Source organism: Stomoxys calcitrans, unplaced genomic scaffold, assembly GCF_963082655.1.
Source record: "Stomoxys calcitrans unplaced genomic scaffold, idStoCalc2.1 SCAFFOLD_114, whole genome shotgun sequence".
NCBI classification, from domain to species: domain Eukaryota; kingdom Metazoa; phylum Arthropoda; class Insecta; order Diptera; family Muscidae; genus Stomoxys; species Stomoxys calcitrans.
In genome coordinates, this window is record NW_026739146.1 from 43,689 (window position 1) to 63,896 (window position 20,208).

At 31.7% G+C, this 20,208-nt stretch overlaps 2 protein-coding genes across 2 annotated transcripts; both read left to right on the forward strand.

The window, feature by feature from the left end:
* The first annotated feature begins 320 nt into the window (after positions 1 to 320).
* LOC131998387 (uncharacterized) lies at positions 321 to 1,926 on the forward strand. The gene is made up of 2 exons (XM_059370671.1): positions 321 to 1,554; positions 1,635 to 1,926. The coding sequence occupies exons 1-2, from the start codon at positions 493 to 495 to the stop codon at positions 1,641 to 1,643; spliced, it is 1,071 nt and encodes a 356-aa protein (XP_059226654.1). The 5' UTR covers positions 321 to 492; the 3' UTR covers positions 1,644 to 1,926.
* A 5,075-nt stretch (positions 1,927 to 7,001) lies between these two features.
* On the forward strand, positions 7,002 to 19,812 carry LOC131998388 (uncharacterized). Its single transcript, XM_059370672.1, has 6 exons — positions 7,002 to 8,423; positions 8,481 to 8,565; positions 8,637 to 9,826; positions 13,542 to 13,631; positions 13,695 to 13,823; positions 19,217 to 19,812. The coding sequence occupies exons 1-6, from the start codon at positions 7,241 to 7,243 to the stop codon at positions 19,810 to 19,812; spliced, it is 3,273 nt and encodes a 1,090-aa protein (XP_059226655.1). The 5' UTR covers positions 7,002 to 7,240.
* The last annotated feature ends 396 nt before the right edge of the window (positions 19,813 to 20,208 follow it).

Consider the following 20,208-nt stretch of genomic DNA (forward strand, 5'->3'; position numbering starts at 1 on the left):
GTTAACGGTGGTCCATCAAAGCAGACTGAATTGCCTTCTGGAAATGTGGTTTCTTCTGATTCTGCTGGGAATTCATCTGTAACTGTCACTACAATGTCATCCAATATTTTGAATGAAACTCCCGTTATTAATTCCGCAACTGCCGATCCTGAAAATTTGCTTCAGTCATTTCAATGTAATGGTGAGTCCACAAATCAAACTGAATTGGTTCTTGGAACTGCCGCTTGTTTTTCTGCCGCACGGACTTCAACCGATTTAATATCTAGAAATACATTGAGTGTCGCTTTTAATAACAGCGAAATTGGCGTATCCTGAGCAAATCTTCGGCAAACATAGACTTCAGTGCCTCCTTCCGTAATTTCTTCCGTACCTTCCGTCTATAATTCTTCTGCTTCCGTTCCTGTAAATACAGTTCAAAGACAATTTCCTGGTACTTCAGGGACTGCTGCTTCTGTTTCTGCCGCCCGGACTTCATCAGTTATTTCCGATTTAATGAATACAAATACATTGGGTGTCGCTTTTAACAATAGAGCAATTGGCGTGTCCTGTGATGTTCTTCCGCAAACACAAACTTCCGTACCTCCTTCCGTATCTTCTTGTGTTGTTTCTTCCGTACCCTCCGTCAATTATTCCTCAGTTTCCGTTCCTGCAAACTTACTTCGAGGACAATTTTCTAGACCTTCTGTTCCATCACAGGTAACAGACCCTTTCATTCGTTCAAGCGTTTTATCCCGTGAAGCTGATGAACTAGAGAGTGAAATTAGAGTTTTGAGATTGAAGCAAGAAATGTTGGCTCTTCGAAACCAAATTGAATCTTTAGAAAACGGTGGAAAAAAGGTTTCTACAAATATCAATTATGACGAGCTCTCTATGATGGTTCCGAAATTTTCTGTTAATGATGGACGAAATATTGAAAAATGGATAAACTCTTTTGAAAGCTACACTATAAATATGACTGACCAAGAAAAATATATGTGCTTAAGATATTTGCTGGTTGGAACTGCGCGAGAGTTCATGGAAAATTCAAATTATAAAGAATATAAGGAGTTGAAGAGATCGCTCTTAGACATTTTCAAGAGAACGGTAACGCAAGAAGAAGTTTATCAAAAATTGCGTTTGCGCAAGTTGAAGCCAACAGAGCCGTGTATTGCCTATATAGTAGCAATGCAAACTATTGCAGCAGAAGGCGAAATCAACGAGCAAGAACTGGTTGACATTATAATAGACGGAATGGAAGATAAAACCAACAACATATCCATTCTATACGGATCAAACTCATTACAAGAATTGATGCATGGAATAGATAGATACGAGAAACGCAGGTCAAAAACAGTCAGTACTCATAAAGAAGGCCGTGACAATACTAAAGGCATACGATGTTTCAATTGCTCTCAATTTGGACATATGAAGAACACCTGCAATAAGCCTCGACGTCCACCGGGATCTTGTTTCCATTGTTTCCAAATGGGACATTTTTACAAGGATTGTCCTAAAAGGATGAATGTTACTGCTCCCATATTTTGTAGTAATGATATTGTAGACACAACACAAATGGTAAGTGTGGCCTTTAAATATTCTTGTGGATCCAAATATACTAATTCTGCGAATATTTCGTGCTTGATCGATTCCGGTAGCCCAATTAGTTTGGTTAAGATGTCTTTATTACCGACTGGTGTGATACGTTCGAAGAATTTAATACCAACTTCGTATGTTGGAGTTGGCAATTCCCCTTTGAAAATATATGGAAATATTTCTTGTTTAATAAAATTTAAAAAATCGTCTAAACAAATAGAATTACTTGTTGTTCCGAACGAGAGCATTCATGTTCCAATGATTCTTGGACGGAACTTTATGCATGCATTTAATGTAAAATTACTTCAAGTCAAGGAAACTACGAATGATATAGAAGTATTTGAATACACAAGAAAAATAAATGACAATAATAATATAACCTCGGTGTCTACACCATCTACGATAAGCAATTCTTATGATAGTCCTGTGAATTCCCAAGTGATACGTACGGACGATATTGATCTAAATCCTTTGTTAAATTCATTCCAGAAGAAGACTTTAGAAGATCTTATTCATAATCGTTATATAACTCCAAAGGGAATTGATAAAAAGTCATCTGATTATAGGATGCAGATTAAATTATCTGATGATATTCCAATACACTGCTCTCCCCGTAGATTGTCGGTTCGTGATCGTGAGGAAACGGAGAAGATTGTTAGTGATTTGTTAGAAAGGAAAATAATACGTTACAGCAATTCTCCATACACGTCAGCAATTGTGTTGGTAAAGAAAAAGACAGGGGAAACGCGGATGTGTGTCGATTATCGAGCGTTAAACAAAAAGACTATTAGGGATAACTTTCCTTTACCCCTCATCGAGGACTGTATTGAGAGCATATCAGGCAAAAAATGGTTTAGCCTCATGGATTTGAAGGATGGATTTTTCAACATAGAAATGCATAATGATTCAATTCCATACACTTCATTTGTAACCCCATTTGGACAGTACGAGTATTTGAAGATGCCATTTGGTTTAAAGAATGCTCCAGCAAACTTTCAACGCTTTATAAATGGTATATTTCGCGACTTAATAGAGGACCATAGAGTGGTTATATATATGGATGACATATTGATTGCATCCTCTGATTTCGATTCTCATGTTCAGACATTGGCGGTTGTACTTGGACGTGCTTTTGAGTACGGATTACGTATCAAGTTAACTAAATGAGAATTTGGTTATCAGAGTTTAGAGTATTTAGGATACTTAATCAGCCCAAAAGGTATACGGCCGACAGAAAATCACTTGCGATCTGTGAAACAAATACCAATGCCAAGGAATCATAGGGAATTTTGTTCGACTTTATCCTGTAAATTCGACGAGCACTAAGGAGGTTTGTTGTTCTCTCGAAAAGTATTTTAGTTATTACAGTAGACCAAGACGCCTAATCTCGGACAGAGGATCATGTTTTACGTCATTGGAGTTTTCTGAATTCATTTTGATCATGTTAAGGTGGCGGTTGCCTCTCCACAAGCAAATGGGCAGGTTGAGCGTGTAAATCGTATTATTAAGTCCATGTTGAGCAAATTGAGTGACCCAATAGATCATTCCGATTGGTCATTGAAATTGTCCCAGGTGGAATATGCTATCAATAACTGTGTTCACAGTTCTACAAAGGAAACCCCAGCGAAGTTACTCTTTGGAACGAATCAACGAGGGGTGGTGGTAGATAAGCTGTCGGAATATCTAGATGAGAAAATGGGTAATGAGGAGAAACTAAATTTGAGGGATATGAGGGTTAAGGCATTGAATTCTATACAGCGATCTCAGAACTACAACGAATTATACTTTTCCAAACATCATGAACCGGCAAAACGTTACGATGAGGGTGATTATGTTGTTATTATGAATATTGACAATACAGTTGGGAAGAATAAGAAATTTTGTGAAAAATATCGTGGTCCCTACATTATTGAAAAAGTATTAGATAATGATCGCTACGTTGTGAGAGATGTTGACAATTGTCAACTGACACAGATCCCATATAAGGGTATAATTGAAGCAAAGCGACTTCGGAAATGGTTGACATCTAGGTTATAGATTTATGTTATTGGTCACACTTATATAATATACACAATTTTTATATCATGATTGTGGGCAATCATATTGTCAGGTTGGCCGAACTGTAATATGATAACTTGTTATACTCGTATTTATAAGAAACTTTTGATGAAACTAAGTAGACTAGCTTGTTCCTTTAATGTTGTTTGTTTGAAAAATATAATAAAAAGAGTCAGTTTGTTGACAGAAGCTTTACAAACGTCACAAAATAGGTATCAAATAAAAGGTCTTTGGGATTTGACTACGAATCTGGTATACATATTTGGGGTAGATTCTGGGACTGGCCCATCCACTAAATACCCTTCAATAGGACGTGTTGTTCGAGCGGGATAATATGTGAATTAAAAGAAAGATCTATGTCAGTAGAGTTCGAATCTAATATTGATATCAGGATTCAAGAATCTGGGTCACGTCCAGGCATGCAGCAGGACATGTATATAACAACAATATAGGACAGAATAAATTGTCTTCTGGGTCTTATCGTCGGGGGGAGCGAGCCCCCCTCCCCATTTAAAAACAACACCAAACTGTCATGTAGGACGACCGAGAATATATTGTACTCAAATGAAAGTATGTGTTAGAGGGCAATCTCCCTCCCCTATCCTACCCAAAAAAATAAATTAGAAATAATATATGAAGGCCGATCAGGATAGAATAGGACAGCAATAATAGGTCTTTGGTATTAGAGTACACTTTATACCTTCAAATTGGGATAGACACTGGAGGACACGCGGACCTTTAAAAATGTGATAACCCAAGTGGTAGTTTTAAAATATGATTTTGAATGTACATAACCAATACAAAAAAAAAAAATTTGTGTGGATCTGAACGATCCCCAAGCCCTGAATATCTTTATAGCTACCTGATTCTTAACCTTTTGGAGCTTAAACAAGTAAAAAGGCATTAAGTTCGGCCGGGCCGAACTTTGGATACCCACCACCTCGGGTATATATGTTAACCACCTTTCATCAAAATTCAGTGAAGATTTTACACCTCATACCAATCTGAACTATATACGACACGATGTCGAAAAGCCGAACATAAGTCACTGTGTCAAATTTCAGTGAAATCGGATTATAAATGCGTCTTTTATGGGGCCAAGACTTTAAATAGAGATATCGGTCTACATGGCAGCTATATCCAAATCTGGACCGATTTGGGCAAAGTTGTATAAACATGTCGAAAAGCCTAACACAAAGCACTGTCCCAGCAATTTCGGCGAAATCGGACAATAAATGCCTCTTTTGTGGGCCCTAAACCTTAAATCGAGAGATCGGTCTATATGGCAGCTATATGCAAATCTGGACCGATCTGGGAAAAATTGAAGAAGGATGTCGAAGAGCCTAACCAAACTCACTGTGTCAAATTTCAGCGACATCGGACAATAAATGCGTCTTTTATCGCCCCAAAACCTAAAACCTAGATATCGGTCTATATGGCAGCTATATCCAAATCTGGACCGATATGTGCGATATTGCAGAAGTATGTCAAGGGGCTTAACTTAACTCACTGTTCCAAATTTCGGCGACATCAGACAATAAATGAGCATTTTATGGGCCCAAAACCATAAATCAAGAAGTCGGTCTATATGGCAGCTATATCTAAATCTGAACCGATCTGGACCAAATTGAAGAAATATGTCAAAGGGCCTAACACAACTCATTGTCCCAAATTTCAGCAAAATCGGATAATGAATGTGGCTTTTATGGGCCTTACACCATAAATCGGAGGATCGATCTATATGGCAGCTATATCCAAATCAGGACCGATCTGAGCCAAATTAACGAAGGATGTCGATGGGCCTTACACAATTCACTGTCCCGAATTTCATTCAAATCGGACAATAAATGTGGCTTTTGTGGGCCTAAAACCCTTAACCGGAGGATCGGTCTATATGGCAGCTATATCCAAATCTGAACCGATCTGGGCCAATTTAACGAAGAAAGTCGAAGGGCCTAAGACAACTCACTGTCCCAAATTTCAGCAAAATCGGATAATAAATGTGGCTTTTATTGGCCTAAGACCCTTAATCGGCGGATCGGTCTATATGGGGGCTATATCAAGATATAGTCCGATATAGCCCATCTTCGAACTTAACCTGCTTATGCACAAAAAAAGAATTTCAGCTCAATATCTCTATTTTTAAAGACTTTAGCGTGATTTCAACAGACAGACGGACGGACATGGCTACATCGTCTTAGATTTTTACGCTGATCAGAAATATATATACTTTATAGGGTCGGAAATGGATATTTCGATGTGTTGCAAACGGAATGACAAAATGAATATACCCCCATCCTTCGGTGGTGGGTATAAAAAAATCGTGTTCTATGGAAAATATACCGAAAAATTTAAGAAATATATGTATGCTATGATCAAACGATTGCCAATTCCTCATCGTATTGAAAATGGCCGCAACACTCAGACATATACGTAAAACATCAACTATTGAAGACCGTCGATTGTATAATATAGCAATGTGAGCCTTACTGCGCCTTCAAAAAAGATTCGAAGGGGACTGATGTTAATCCCACTATTCGCAAACGTTTGTTGGAAAATAACTTATGCGCAAAATGTCCAATAATGGTACCATTGTTGATCAAGAAGTATACAGTTGCTCACTTTAAGTTCGCTAAAGGACATATGAATTTACCGATTTAAAACTGGAGGAACATATTGTGGACTAACAAATGTATACATGTAATATTTGGTGGAACAGGGTCTAGGCAGACGTGTGCTTCAGATATTGGTACTCTAACAATAAAATGACCGGAAATTGGCAAGGGGTGGTTTCAAGTTAATGGGTTTCAGATTAAGCTGTGACCTACTCAGCCTCTTGTCGTCAATCCCATTGAACATTTATGGGTGGACATTGAAATTATGTTACAGAGAACCGAATGCCAAATGCGGAAAAGCTATGAACGCATTGCATAATGCCAGGCACAAAATCCTTTTAAAGCTATCCCATGATCACCCTTTAAAGCGATGTCAGGATCTTATTGAGACTCCATGCATCAAAGATGTGCCGAATACGTCAAAAAATAGGCCATTAATCTAGGCACGGAAAAAATTTAAATTTTATAAACTAACTTTCAGCCTTTGTGTCATTTGTTTTAAAAGCATTAGGTTATGTATCAATACTCCTATTATTTTGAACAATGAATTTTGGGGAAAAAATTAATTCAATCAAATATATTAGTAGTATATATAAGGGGGTTCTGGAACTTTGAGCATCGAGAGTATGAGTCATCGATGACGTCATAACCCCACCCCACCCCAAACCCCACCCCACCCCAAACCCCAAACCCCACCCCACCCCATTGATGACGTCATAACCGCACCCCACCCCACCCCATTGATGACGTGATAACCGCACCCAACCGCAGCCGATCGTAGCGCAGGTGGCGACCGCAGGGGGGTATGTGGTCAGATGGCGGGCCGCCGGTTGAAATGTGTGGACGGACATTAGGGCGCAGATCGCAGGGCGCAGATCGCAGGGCGCAGTGGCAGATTTCGATGATGACTCATCGCCCAACTTCAACTAGTGTTGGAGGGTGGGTGATGTAGATTGCTGACCGCAGGCTATAGTTTGGTTTGAGTGTGAGAGTTTATGATTAATGTTGAATGTTGTGTGACCACCACACTGGAGTGTGATGAAATAATTGTGGTCAGTGTAGTTCTATTTTTTCCCAGGAAGAACAAGAGTAAAAAATTATATTTGTTTTCGTATAAAAAGGGCAAACGGTTTCATATTGTAATCATTATATTAAAAATCATTTATTTAATCAAATTCAAAATTATTGTTATAAAAATGAGAGAATTTGTATGTAATATTTGTGAGAAAACTTACGAACATAATCAATCTTTGAATCGTCATTTGCGTTTACAACATTCAATTGAGTGTGTGAAATGTAATCAGAATTTTAGTACTTATCCAGAGCTTTTAAAGCATATGAAGTCAATGGACCACAATGAAAAAAAAGAGGAAAAAACGGTATACTGTGAAAATTGCAATTTAGCTATTCCAAAAAATCAGTGGAAGAATCATATCAGCACTAACACACACATCGATAAGTGTGTAAAATGGTTAGATAAGGATGTGTCTTGCTTTGGATCTAGCTTTCAAAATCGAATAGAAAGTTATAAAATAAAAAATAGTGAGATCAATAACTTGATACCCGAAAACTTTTTCAAATCAATTCAAGAAAAAGTAATCAATATAATTCAAAAGGCGTTGCAAAAGCATGAATCTATTAAATATAATTGTACACTACATTGTAATTATATTTTGATGAAAGAGAAAGCGGAAGATGAAATTAGTTTATTTACACATCACACAAAAATGTTGGTACTATCTCCCTCAAGTACACTGGAAGAAATTTTAAATCATTATATTGAAAATTGTAATGAAATAATTAAAAAAATGAGTGAATTCCAAGAACGAGATAGTGGATGGACTTTAATCGAAATAAAACATCTAGAGATCAACATCAACAAATATACATGTTTGAGAGGATCTCAATACATAAATCTTCCTCCCAAAATAAGGAATAAAAAGGCTTGCATCAATGTGCAAAACAATGATGTCTATTGTTTTAAATGGGCAATAATATCAGCATTAAATCCACTTCCAAAGGAAAAGAAACCACATAAATGTAGCAACTACAAAGTAACGGACATTAAGGCACACATTATAACATTGGAAAATAATATAATATTAAATTTTGAAAACATGGAATTTCCCCTTACCATAAATAAAATCAGAGTCTTTGAGTTGCAGAATCCTGATATAAGTATAAATGTGTTCGGTTTAGAGGATGCTAAGATTATAGGTCCTTACTATTTTACAGAAGCTGAGAAATCAACTCACATCAATCTTCTCCTAATAGAAGAGGATGATAAATTTCATTACATCTGGATAAAAAATATATCAAGGTAAAAATAATAAGATATTATTTTGATTACAATACAATACTAATTTATTAAAAAAATATATATATTTTTAGATTGTTGCGAAGTTCTATAACAAAGAATAAAAATAGGATTCATTTTTGTAACACCTGCTTAACTCATGTTTCTTCAAGTAGTAGACTAGAGAAACACAAACGTGAGTGTAAAAAGATGGTGACAACAATGCCATCAGATAAAGATAAAATACTTAAATTTAAGAATTTTAAACATAAATTAGATATTCCATTCTCAATTTATGCTGATTTTGAGTGCATTCTTCAACCGTTAGAGATACAAAATTCAAGTAAAGTAAAATCAGTTCAAAAACATATTCCATTTGCATACAGTTATTATATCAAATGTTCATTTGATTCAAATTTAGACAAGATTAAAATTTATTCAGGTGAAGACTGTACAAAACATTTTTTTAACTCATTAGTGGGAGAGATTGTATGGATTTATAACAATTATTTATCTAAAGTAAAACCAATGAATTCCTTAACATCAATTCAACTACAATACCAAAAGGAACATCCGATTTGTCATATTTGTGAAAAGTCTTTTTTAAATACTGATGTTAGAGTAGCTGATCATTGTCATTTGACAGGTGAATACAGAGGACCTGCTCATAAAAATTGTAATTTAGAGTATCAAATAGCAAATTTTGTTCCAGTATTTTTTCATAATCTTTCAGCATATGATTCTCATTTGTTTGTTAGAGAACTCTCCTCTGTAGTTGGTGATATAAATATTCTTCCATTAAATAAGGAACTTTATATTTCTATATCGAAAAGAATTTATATAGATTCAAATAAGAGTATTGAAATACGTTTTCTAGATTCTTGTAAATTTATGGCATCTAGCTTAGAAAAGCTAGCGGGTTATTTATCTGATGAAGATTTCAATGCTGTTAAATCAACTTTTGTTAACGATAGTGAATTTAATTTAATGAAGCGTAAAGGTGTATTTCCTTATGACTATTTAGATTCTCCTGAACGATTAGAAGAAAACGCTTTACCACCTATTTCCAATTTTTTTAATAAGCTAACTAATGAGGTTTGTAGTGAGGATGACTATACACACGCTAAAAATGTATGGAATACATTTAAATGTAACAATTTAAAAGATTACTTATTACTTTATTTGAAAGTTGATGTTTTGTTATTATGCGATGTGTTTGAAAATTTTAGAAAAGTATGTAAAAAAATTTATAATTTAGATCCATGTCAATATTATACAGCACCTGGTTTGTATTGGAGTGCAATGTTAAAAACAACTGGAATAGAACTAGAATTATTAACTGACTTTGAAAAGTATAATTTTATTGTTGAGGGTATTAGAGGAGGGATTGTTCAATGTTCTAAACGATTTTCAGTTGCAAATAATATATATGTAAGTGATTATAATCCATGTCAAGATTCAAACTTTTTAATTTATTTAGATGTTAATAATTTATATGGTTATGCTATGTCACAGTATCTACCTTACAAAAATTTTGAATGGGTTGGAAATATTGAAATGTTTAATTTGAATGATATCAAAGAAGATTCGGAGATAGGATATATATTAGAGGTAGACTTAGAATATCCATCCTCATTACATGATTATCACAATGACCTACCATTTTGCGCTGAAAATAAAAAACTTGGTTCTATGAGACAATCTAAATTAGTGTTGAATTTAAATGATAAAAATAATTATATCATACATTATAAAACTCTTCAACAGTGTATTAAACATGGATTAGTTTTAAAAAAAATACATAGAATTCTTCAGTTTAAACAAACGAATTGGTTGCAAAAGTATATTGATTTAAATAACTATCACAGAACTTTAGCTAAAAATTTGTTTGAACAGAATTTTTTCAAATTATTAAATAATGCTGTTTATGGCAAGACGATGGAAAATGTTGATAAAAGAAAATGTATTAAAATTGTAACTAACTGGGAGAGTAAAGGTAGAAAATTGGGTGCGAGGGCTCTTATAGCTAAACCTAATTTTCATAGTTCACTCAAAATATCTAACGATATGGTTGTAATTCAAATGAAAAAATCGCATGTTGAATATAATAAACCAATATATATTGGATTTACTGTTTTAGAACTATCGAAATGGAAAATGTATGATTTTCATTATAATTATATGAAAATAAAGTTTAATCAATCAACTACTCTAAATTACATGGATACCGATTCATTTATTTATGATATTAAAACAAAAAATTTCTATGATGATATTCGAAGTGATATCACAAAATATTTTGATACATCAGCGTATCCAATTAATAATATTTATAATTTTCCGTTAGAAAACAAAAAAGTTCTAGGAATGATGAAAGATGAATGTGGTGGAAAAATAATGAAGGAATTCATTGGTTTACGTTCAAAAATGTATTCAATTAAGATTGATAAAGTAGATGAAGAAATAAAGAAAATAAAAGGTGTAAAACATTGTGTTACAGCAAAACTTTCAACCAACGATTTTAAAAAATGTCTTTTTGAACAAATTAATTATTATGATTCTATGTATGTTTTTAGATCAAAAATTCATCAATTGTACACACAACATATACATAAATTAGTTTTAAATTATTTAGATGATAAGAGATTTATAAGAGAAAATGGTGTTGACACCTATGCTTGGGGACACTATAAAATAAAAAAATAATTAAAAGAAAAAAATGGTTTTGTTTGTTTTGTTTTTTTCACAAGATATTATATTTATTAAAGAGAAATTGTATACATAAATGACCACAATTGTAAGTATTAAATTTTTGTTTTTGTTTATAATTGTATTCGATAGGTGGTTTTAAATAATTAATAATTTCCAACGGTGGTTGTAAATTACCAAAACTATCAAAATATTCCTTATAGTTGTAATTTTTGTAATAGGCAACCCAATGTGTTCCTGGCCCATTAGTTGTATCTAAATTAACTATTCCACATTCTTGTCGTAGTGGTTTGTTTGGTAATGAGTCACGCATAAAAACCCCTCTAAAGTGTTTCAATGGCTTGCAGTACTTAACCAAATCGATATCCGTCAATGGTCGATTGGGTAATCTACTTAGAAGTTTTTTGGAGCTGGTTTATAGTAAAGTCCATATCCTTTTTTATAAGGTTTAAGATATAATCCTTTTCCCATAGCAATTGATTCCATATATCTGTTATGACGAGTAGCTTCAGCTAATTGTTCTTTCCCATTTTTGATATCCTTAACTGCTTTTACAATAGCCGATCCTCCAGTTGCTAAACCTCCAAGGGCTGATAACGCAGTTAAAATTGGAACTATTGGTAGAAATCCACCAATTTTTGGTACTCGAATGACTCTTGGTACACCAATATTACTCTTCTTTTTATTTTTAAAACTTGAATGTACAACGTTTTTTGCAATTTTTACAGCATCATATATATTGTTAGGTTTCTTATCTTTTAATACTTTTAAAGTATTCTTAACTGTCGATGCAAATAATTTTTGCTTACATTGCTTTTTCTTCATTTTTCTTTTTGTTGTCATACCGAGTCCGAATTTAACTTTTGCTTTAAGTAAGTTTGTTACTAACCAAGCGTTTGCTCGTTCTTTCCAATTGCTATCTGTTGATTTAACTCTTTGCCAAGCTTTTTCTATTAAAACTTTATCAGCTTGATGACGAGAATGAATATCTTTATTTTGTGAGTATGCAATATCGTGTTCTCTACAAGCTGAATCCAATAAATTTATTCCTTTGTCTCCTTGTGCTAAACGTTGTGCTAACTTAGTTCCTGGTCCACAAAATTGATATCCAGGTAAATGCACTTCAAACGGAAGATTATTAATTAAGTTGTTTACCAATCCAAATCCAGTAACAGACTGTTTACATTTATTATAAATCTTGTAATTAATAACCATAATTTTTTTTTGATTATGTAGTGATAGGGTACACGATTTAAATGAAAATAAGAGTTTTTGTATATATATACTTAAATTTATATTGAAAAAGTTTAGTTAGCAATATGCGTTTAATAGAACAAACTAAACAGATTGCTGTGAAAAACATTGATAATGTCTGTTCACAGAAAAAAAGGATTGTACATAGTACTTTATTACCAAATTCTATACGTGCCCTTATAGTAGGCCCATCAAATTGTGGTAAAACAAATGTTATGATTAGTCTCATAGAAAGCCCTAATGGCCTCAAATTCAGGAATATATATATATATTCTAAATCTTTATATCAACCAAAATATCAATATTTAAAAAAATTGATTACTCCAATCAAAGGAATAAACCTATTCACATTCTCTGAAAATGAAAAAGTTATAAGTCCAGCCAAAGCAAATATGCATTCTATAATGGTATTTGATGATGTAATTTGCGATAAACAAAATACTATAAGGGATTATTTTTGTATGGGAAGACATAAACACATTGATTGTTTTTATTTATGTCAAACATATACAAGGATTCCTAAACACTTAATACGTGATAATGCAAACATGATTATCATATTTAAGCAAGATGAAATGAATATTAAACATATATATAATGATCATGTCTTGGGTGACATGACATTTAAAGATTTTTTAAAGCTTTGTAGTGAATGTTGGAAAGATAAATATGGATTTCTTATTGTGAGCAAGGATGATCCCATTGATAAAGGTCGATATCGCAAAGGATTCAATTGTTTTATTCAGTTATAATATAAATCAGATTGATAACAGATATAATGTAGATTATAAACAGAATAGAGAGCAGATTGGTGACAGAAAGAAAGCAGATCGGTAGCAGATATAAAGCAGATCGGTAGCTGATATAAAGCAGATCGGTAGCAGATGTAAAGCAGATCGGAAGCAGATGGATACATAACCAAAAAAAATAAAAAATAAATTATCCAATCATGAAGAGACACAATTTGTTGAAGGAAATTGTAAAAACACGAGCAGTATTGAAAGAAAAGTTAAAAAACATTAAACTTAATCAAATAGATAGGGATAATCTATTAGAAGATACATTTCAACCAATAACCAAACCTTTGAAGGATATTATAGGAAAACTAGATGAGAACAAAAAAGAAAGTAATCAGTATTCTAATAAATATAATGATAAAAATATTTATGATTATAATAAACAATATGAAGACGATGGAAAACTTGATAAAAACAATAAGGATGATGATGATGATGATGATAGCTTTATATCAGACATTTATAATGATGATGATGACTATATGTCTAGCAATGGACTTCAAATGAGAGATATTACCTCAAGTAATGATAATGAAAGATATAATAATCAACATTCATCAACAATATTTCCGAATATAGTAAATTCTACACATAAAGAAGATAATTCAGAAATAGAACAGATGGATATAGAGAAATTTTCACAAAAACGAAAATTTTCATCAGATGAAAATAACACTAATAAAAGGATAAGAAAAAATTATAATATTCCAGTTGATTTAAAGAGAAAAGATTATACACTAGAAAAATGTGGAGTGAATCGGAATGAGCTTAGAGAAAAATTAAAACGATCTAATGATAACAATCTCAGTTTATTTGACGATAACGATAATAAGCGGATGAAAAAATCACATCTATTTTCAAAACGAAAATGTGAATTTCAGTTAAATACTAATAAAAAACGTATAAAATTAACTAACAACAAAATCATAAATATAAATAAACGAAAAAGACCCTCACAATTAAATACTGATAGAAAACGTTTAAAATTGATTAATAACAACCAATTAAACTTGAATAAACGGAAAGGTGTTTCACAATTAAATCTTGATAGAAAACGTATAAAATTGAATAATGATATCTCATCAAAATTGAATAAACGAAAAGCTGTTACGCAATTAAATATTGATAGAAAGCGAATAAAATTGAGTAGTGATAATCTATCAGACATAAATGTAGCATCTTCATTACCCAACGTTCTACAAACACTTATCGATAATAGACAATTAGATAAAGTTTATGGATTTCATATAGATACAAATGGAAATATGTATTTTGGAAAAAATCAATTAAAATTTAATGGATGTAACTCTATTCAAATTGGGGAATCTATTTGGAAAATGTCTCCCGGACTATTTCAACTCATGTTTCACATTAAACCTCAACATTATACAAAGAAGGATTTAAATCAATATAAGGATATTTTGATGAAAACAAATGCTCATAAAAGAAATTATTCACCAGGAGAACAAATTAAGGGAACTCAAGCTTATAAATATCAATTTATAATAAAACGGTTATTTGATGTGAATTCAAATAGGATATCCAAAGGTAATGGATTGAGTTTGAAATCATTAGACAATCACAAACCAAATTATATATATTGGGATGACCCTAACGAATTGGTTGACAGATTAAGATTGCTCCTTTCATCTGAAGGTGTTGGTCACAACAATCACAAAAACGAAATTATTTCAATTGTTGAAGAATTGCGAGAAGCACATATTATTAAATAAAAAAATCAAAAATGTATACAATCAATAAATTTGGAGAGAGCGGAAGTAAAAACCAAGTCAACAATGCAATGCTAAAATTGAGTTTAGGTAGATCACTTGGAATTACTATTCACAACAATGCTTTAAACTTTCATGGGAAGAAAATAACTAATTTAAGTGCTCCCTCTGATCCTGATGATGCTGTAACAAAAATATTTTTGAAAAAAAAAATAGATAAAATCGAAAATAAAATCAAAAATCAGCAAGATGAAATACTTAGAAGATTCGAAGAATTACAGAACAAACTAAAAGAAGACATACATATAGAAAAAATGAAAGAATATATTTTCAAATGGGTTGAAGTGGAAAAAATTGTTCTAGAAAATAAAAAACATATTGAAGCTATAAACAGTGATTTAACTAAACTAAAAAGTGTGATTGATCAATTTAACAACAACTTGAGTACCAATTTGAATATTTTGAAAAATCATAATATTGAAGATACGAAAAAAATTATTGAAGATACTTTAAAAATAATAAATATCCGATTTGATTCCATCGAAGATTTTCTTTTTCAAAGTATTGGATATACTAGAAAAAATAAATATTTTAATTAAATATTTAAAATCAAAAATAAGATATAGTAGAGGGTATATAACATCAAAACAAAACAATTTTTACTTCAATCGACAACATCAATATGGAGCTTAACCAGGATAAGAGAGAAATTGTTAATGAACTACACAAGCAAGCACGAAAAAATTTTGGAAGGAGACGAGTGGTTATGAAGGGTATCGATGATTTGTGGCAAGCGGATCTTGTTGAAATGGGTAGTTATGTGAACTTTAACAGCGGATATCGATATCTTTTAACCGTTATAGATACATTCTCGAAAAAAGCTTGGGTTGAAGCAATAAAAAATAAAACAGCTCAAAGTGTAGTAAAGGCTATGCAGAAAGTTTTCAATCAAAGTAGTCGAAAACCCAAAAATTTACAAACTGATGATGGAAAGGAGTTTTTTAATAACAATTTTTCTCAACTTATGCAAACAAATCATATAAATCATTATTCAACATACAGCACTCTAAAAGCATCAATCATAGAACGATTTAATAGAACACTGAAAGGAAAAATGTGGAAAGAGTTTAGTTTTCGTGGAAATTATAAATGGATTGATATATATAAAAACCTAGTTAATATATATAATAACACATTTCATCGAACTATAAAAATGTCGCCGAATGATGTGAATTCCTTAAATGAGAAATCACTTTTAGATTCAGTCTACAACAACCTCAAGGTATTTAAAAGACCAAAGTTTAAAATCAATGATAATGTGCGAATAAGTAAATATAAACAACATTTTGAAAAAGGATATACACCAAATTGGACTACCGAAATATTTACAGTTAAATCTATTAAAAATACAAATCCTAATACATATATACTTAAGGACTATCAAGGAAGGGATATAGAAGGTGGTTTCTATGAATATGAGCTATCAAAAACCAAATTTCCACACACATATTTAGTGGAAAAAGTGATTAGAAGGAGAGGAAATAGACTTTATGTAAAATGGTTAGGATTTTCTTCAGAGCATAACTCTTGGATAAATGCTAATAATATTTCACAATAAAAGAATAATCAATTACATAAATCATTTATTCTAACGTCAACCGTAGAGATGTCGATAACATTAACCTTAAATGATGAAAAATCAGTACTTGTCGCCAACTACTTTCCACCAATAATTTTGAAACAAAGCTATGTTTGCGGTTTAATAAGTTTTGATACATATCACTCAATACCAAATGTTGATGAAGAGAACAATAAATTTCATATAGGTGGACATGAAATAACTATTCCTCTTGGATCATATGAATTTTCGAATATATCTGAGTTAATAACGGATGAATATCGCAAGCTTAATAAAAAAAATGGAAATCTTATTATGAAAGCAAATTACAATACACTTCAAACATATCTGAAGAGTACGCTTGATCCAATTTATTTTGATAAAGAAAACACTATTGGTTCATTATTAGGTTTTAGTAAAAGAGTACTTGAATCGAATGTTGATCACTATTCTGATAAAGTGATAGAAATTACAAAAGTAAACACTATAGTTATTGAGTGTAATATTGTAACAGGATCCTATATAAACAACAAGTCAGCGCACACTCTTCATCAGTTTTCACTCGTCGTTAGCCCAGGATATAAAATCACGGAAAATCCTACTAACGTTATATATCTACCTGTTAATACAAACACAATAAATACCATTGTTTTGAAAGTTGTTGATCAATCTGGAAAATTGATAAACTTTCGTGGGGAAAAAATTTCAATTAGATTACACTTGAAACCATCTAAAGAATGATAATATTTAACAAAAAGGAGGTATTTGCGGATATAACAATCACTCAACCATCAACTTTGAAGGGATACACAACTAAAATATCACATCACCACAACAGGAAACATAAAGGATTAAAAAGGAAAAAGAGAAATATTTTAAGTAAAACTAACCAAGAGTTCCTGGAAAGTTTGGGTTTCACACTAAAATAATAAAGGGTTGAGTTTAAAAATGAGTAACATTATTAATGTTTTACAAAAACCACAATTTGATAATGCTATAATAAGAAAGGAGTATCACAGCTATATATCATATTTACAATCATTTCAAAATAATGATGAAATTAGGATTTCCATTCAAAACCAAGACCTGTATGTCGTTCCTGGTGAGAGTTTTTTATACATTGAAGGTTTTGCAACAAAAGCGGACTCTACAGTATCAGCATCGATAAAGTTATTAAACAATTGCATAGCACACTTATTTGATGAGATAAGATATGAACTTAATGGTATAGAAATTGATCGTACACGTCATTTGGGTATAGCAACAGAAATAAAAAATTATGTATCATTAAATGAAAGCGAAAGTCGAAATCTAGTCAACGCAGGATGGGCTCCATTTAATACAGATGATCTTACTCTTGTGAGTGGATATTTTAATTTTTGTGTTCCACTGAAAATGCTTCTTGGATTTGCTGAAGATTTTGATAAAATTATAGTTAATGCTAAACATGAATTAATTTTATTGCGATCAAAAGATGATACGAATGTATTGAAATCTATCATTTCCAGTGAAACCTGTAAACTATCAATTTTAAATATTACATGGAAAGTTCCACATATTCAACTTGCTGATGTATACAAGCTGCAAATGCTTAAAGTAATTAATAACCGTCAACCACTAAATATATCATTTAGAACATGGGATATGTATTATTATCCTGCAGTTCCATCGAATACAAAAGTTTTATGGAATGTTAAGCTTGCAAATGAAAATGAGCGACCACGTTTTCTTCTTTTAGGATTCAAAAGTAGTGAAAAAAAATTTATTCACTGTGATATAACAAACATTAAGGTTCATTTGAATTCTGATACATATCCATATGATGATCTTAACCTCAAGTTTGATAGGAACCGTTTCGCCCTACTTTATGATATGTATATAAAATTTCAACAAAGCTATTATACACGTGAACCGCAACCTCTATTAACGCGCGAAAAATTCAAGGGTGAAGCACCGATTATTGTTCTTGATGTAACACATCAAAATGAAACAGTAAAAACTGGCCCCATCGATATACGAATTGAATTGGAAACATCTAAAAATATATCACCGAACACATCTCTATACTGTTTAATTATTCATGATAAAATGTTTGAATATATACCTCTAACAAATGAAGTAAGAAAATTATTGTAAATGTAACTATATTTTTTATCTATAGAAATCATAAAATAAATAAAAAGCAAAAACAAACACAAACAAAATGATTTTTTTTATTAATAATGTAAAATTAATATATAGGTGAGTTGTTTAAATGTAAAGAGGGAGAGGTAGAATTATTGTTTAAATATAAAGAGGGAGAGGGAGAGGTAGAATTATTATAAATATAAAGAGGGAGAGGGAGAATTAATGTCGAGAAGAGAAAGAGAATTTTTATTTCGTGTTTGCTTTACATTTATAGAATATATAAGGTTGGGTATTTATACTACATTAATTAGTATCTCTCCAACACACCTCCAATAGTGTAGATATAAGAAAATAATAAATTAACATAATGAAATTATATTGGGTATTACTTTGTTTTGTTATACTTCATGTAACAATTCATAATTCATTATCATTGCCAGTTGTATTTGATTCCACAACTGATTCAGCGTTATCCATTACATCTGATCCTACAATCGACTTAAATTCAAAAACCGTTGAATTTAATTTAACACTACCAAACAAAGATATTCTTAAAGTAAATATTTCATTTGTTATGATGAAAGAAAGTGAAATATTAGAAAACAGAGATGATTTTTATATAAAAAATGAAACAGATGATGCAGACTTATCAACTAGCACCACTACAATAATTCCTATAGAAAGTGAAGAAAAATATTTTACTGTCGATGAAGCTATAGAAGCATTTCGCAAAAGGTTAATTACAAAAGAAGCAGATATTGGTGGTATACTGGATGCTGCAGAACCTTTTTATCGTCATTTTAATTTACAATATGAAGATTTAAATATACCAATCCGTTGTACTTATGATAGTAACTACATGTTACGTCAACTAAAAATAAGTTGTTTTGAATATCGTGAAATTGAACAAGAACGAATTTTAAGTAATGGTGAAATTGAGAAAGTTCGAGTTCAAGATCTCAAAAAACATTTAGAAAATATTGTAATAACTGATATTGAGAACTATACTCAAACATATAAAATGGAAATAAGTTAGAAAACAGCAATTAGTTCTCTTATATACATTGAATTGAATAGTAGTATGTATTTAAATAAATTAATATACGTTGTTGTTTTAATTATCATATATAGAATATATCCTAGTATTCAACAACAACAACAACAATACTATCCAATACCTTACAATAGATGTAATCAAAATCATCAATATGATAGATATAATACCAATCAAAATGCTATTTTTGATGGTGACACTAGTAAACGTATAGAATTTCGAATAAAACTATCAAATAATACAGGAGCAAGAGTATATTTATCAATTCAATTATTAAATAATGCAACAATCGATGAGTCACTAACAACAACAACAACACCGAGAAATAGTCAAACGGATAGACCTAAAATTTTTACTATTGATGAAGCCATTGAAGTA

What these genes read in the sequence shown, in the direction of transcription:
- LOC131998387 (XM_059370671.1), top strand. Translation starts at nt 493, where the DNA reads ATGAATACAAATACATTGGGTGTCGCTTTTAACAATAGAGCAATTGGC.
- LOC131998388 (XM_059370672.1), top strand. Translation starts at nt 7,241, where the DNA reads ATGATTAATGTTGAATGTTGTGTGACCACCACACTGGAGTGTGATGAA. An exon ending in GTTGCAGAATCCTGATATAA is followed by an intron (nt 8,424 to 8,480) that starts GTATAAATGTGT and finishes ACTATTTTACAG; the next exon opens with AAGCTGAGAAATCAACTCAC. An exon ending in AGATGAGAACAAAAAAGAAA is followed by an intron (nt 13,632 to 13,694) that starts GTAATCAGTATT and finishes AACAATATGAAG; the next exon opens with ACGATGGAAAACTTGATAAA.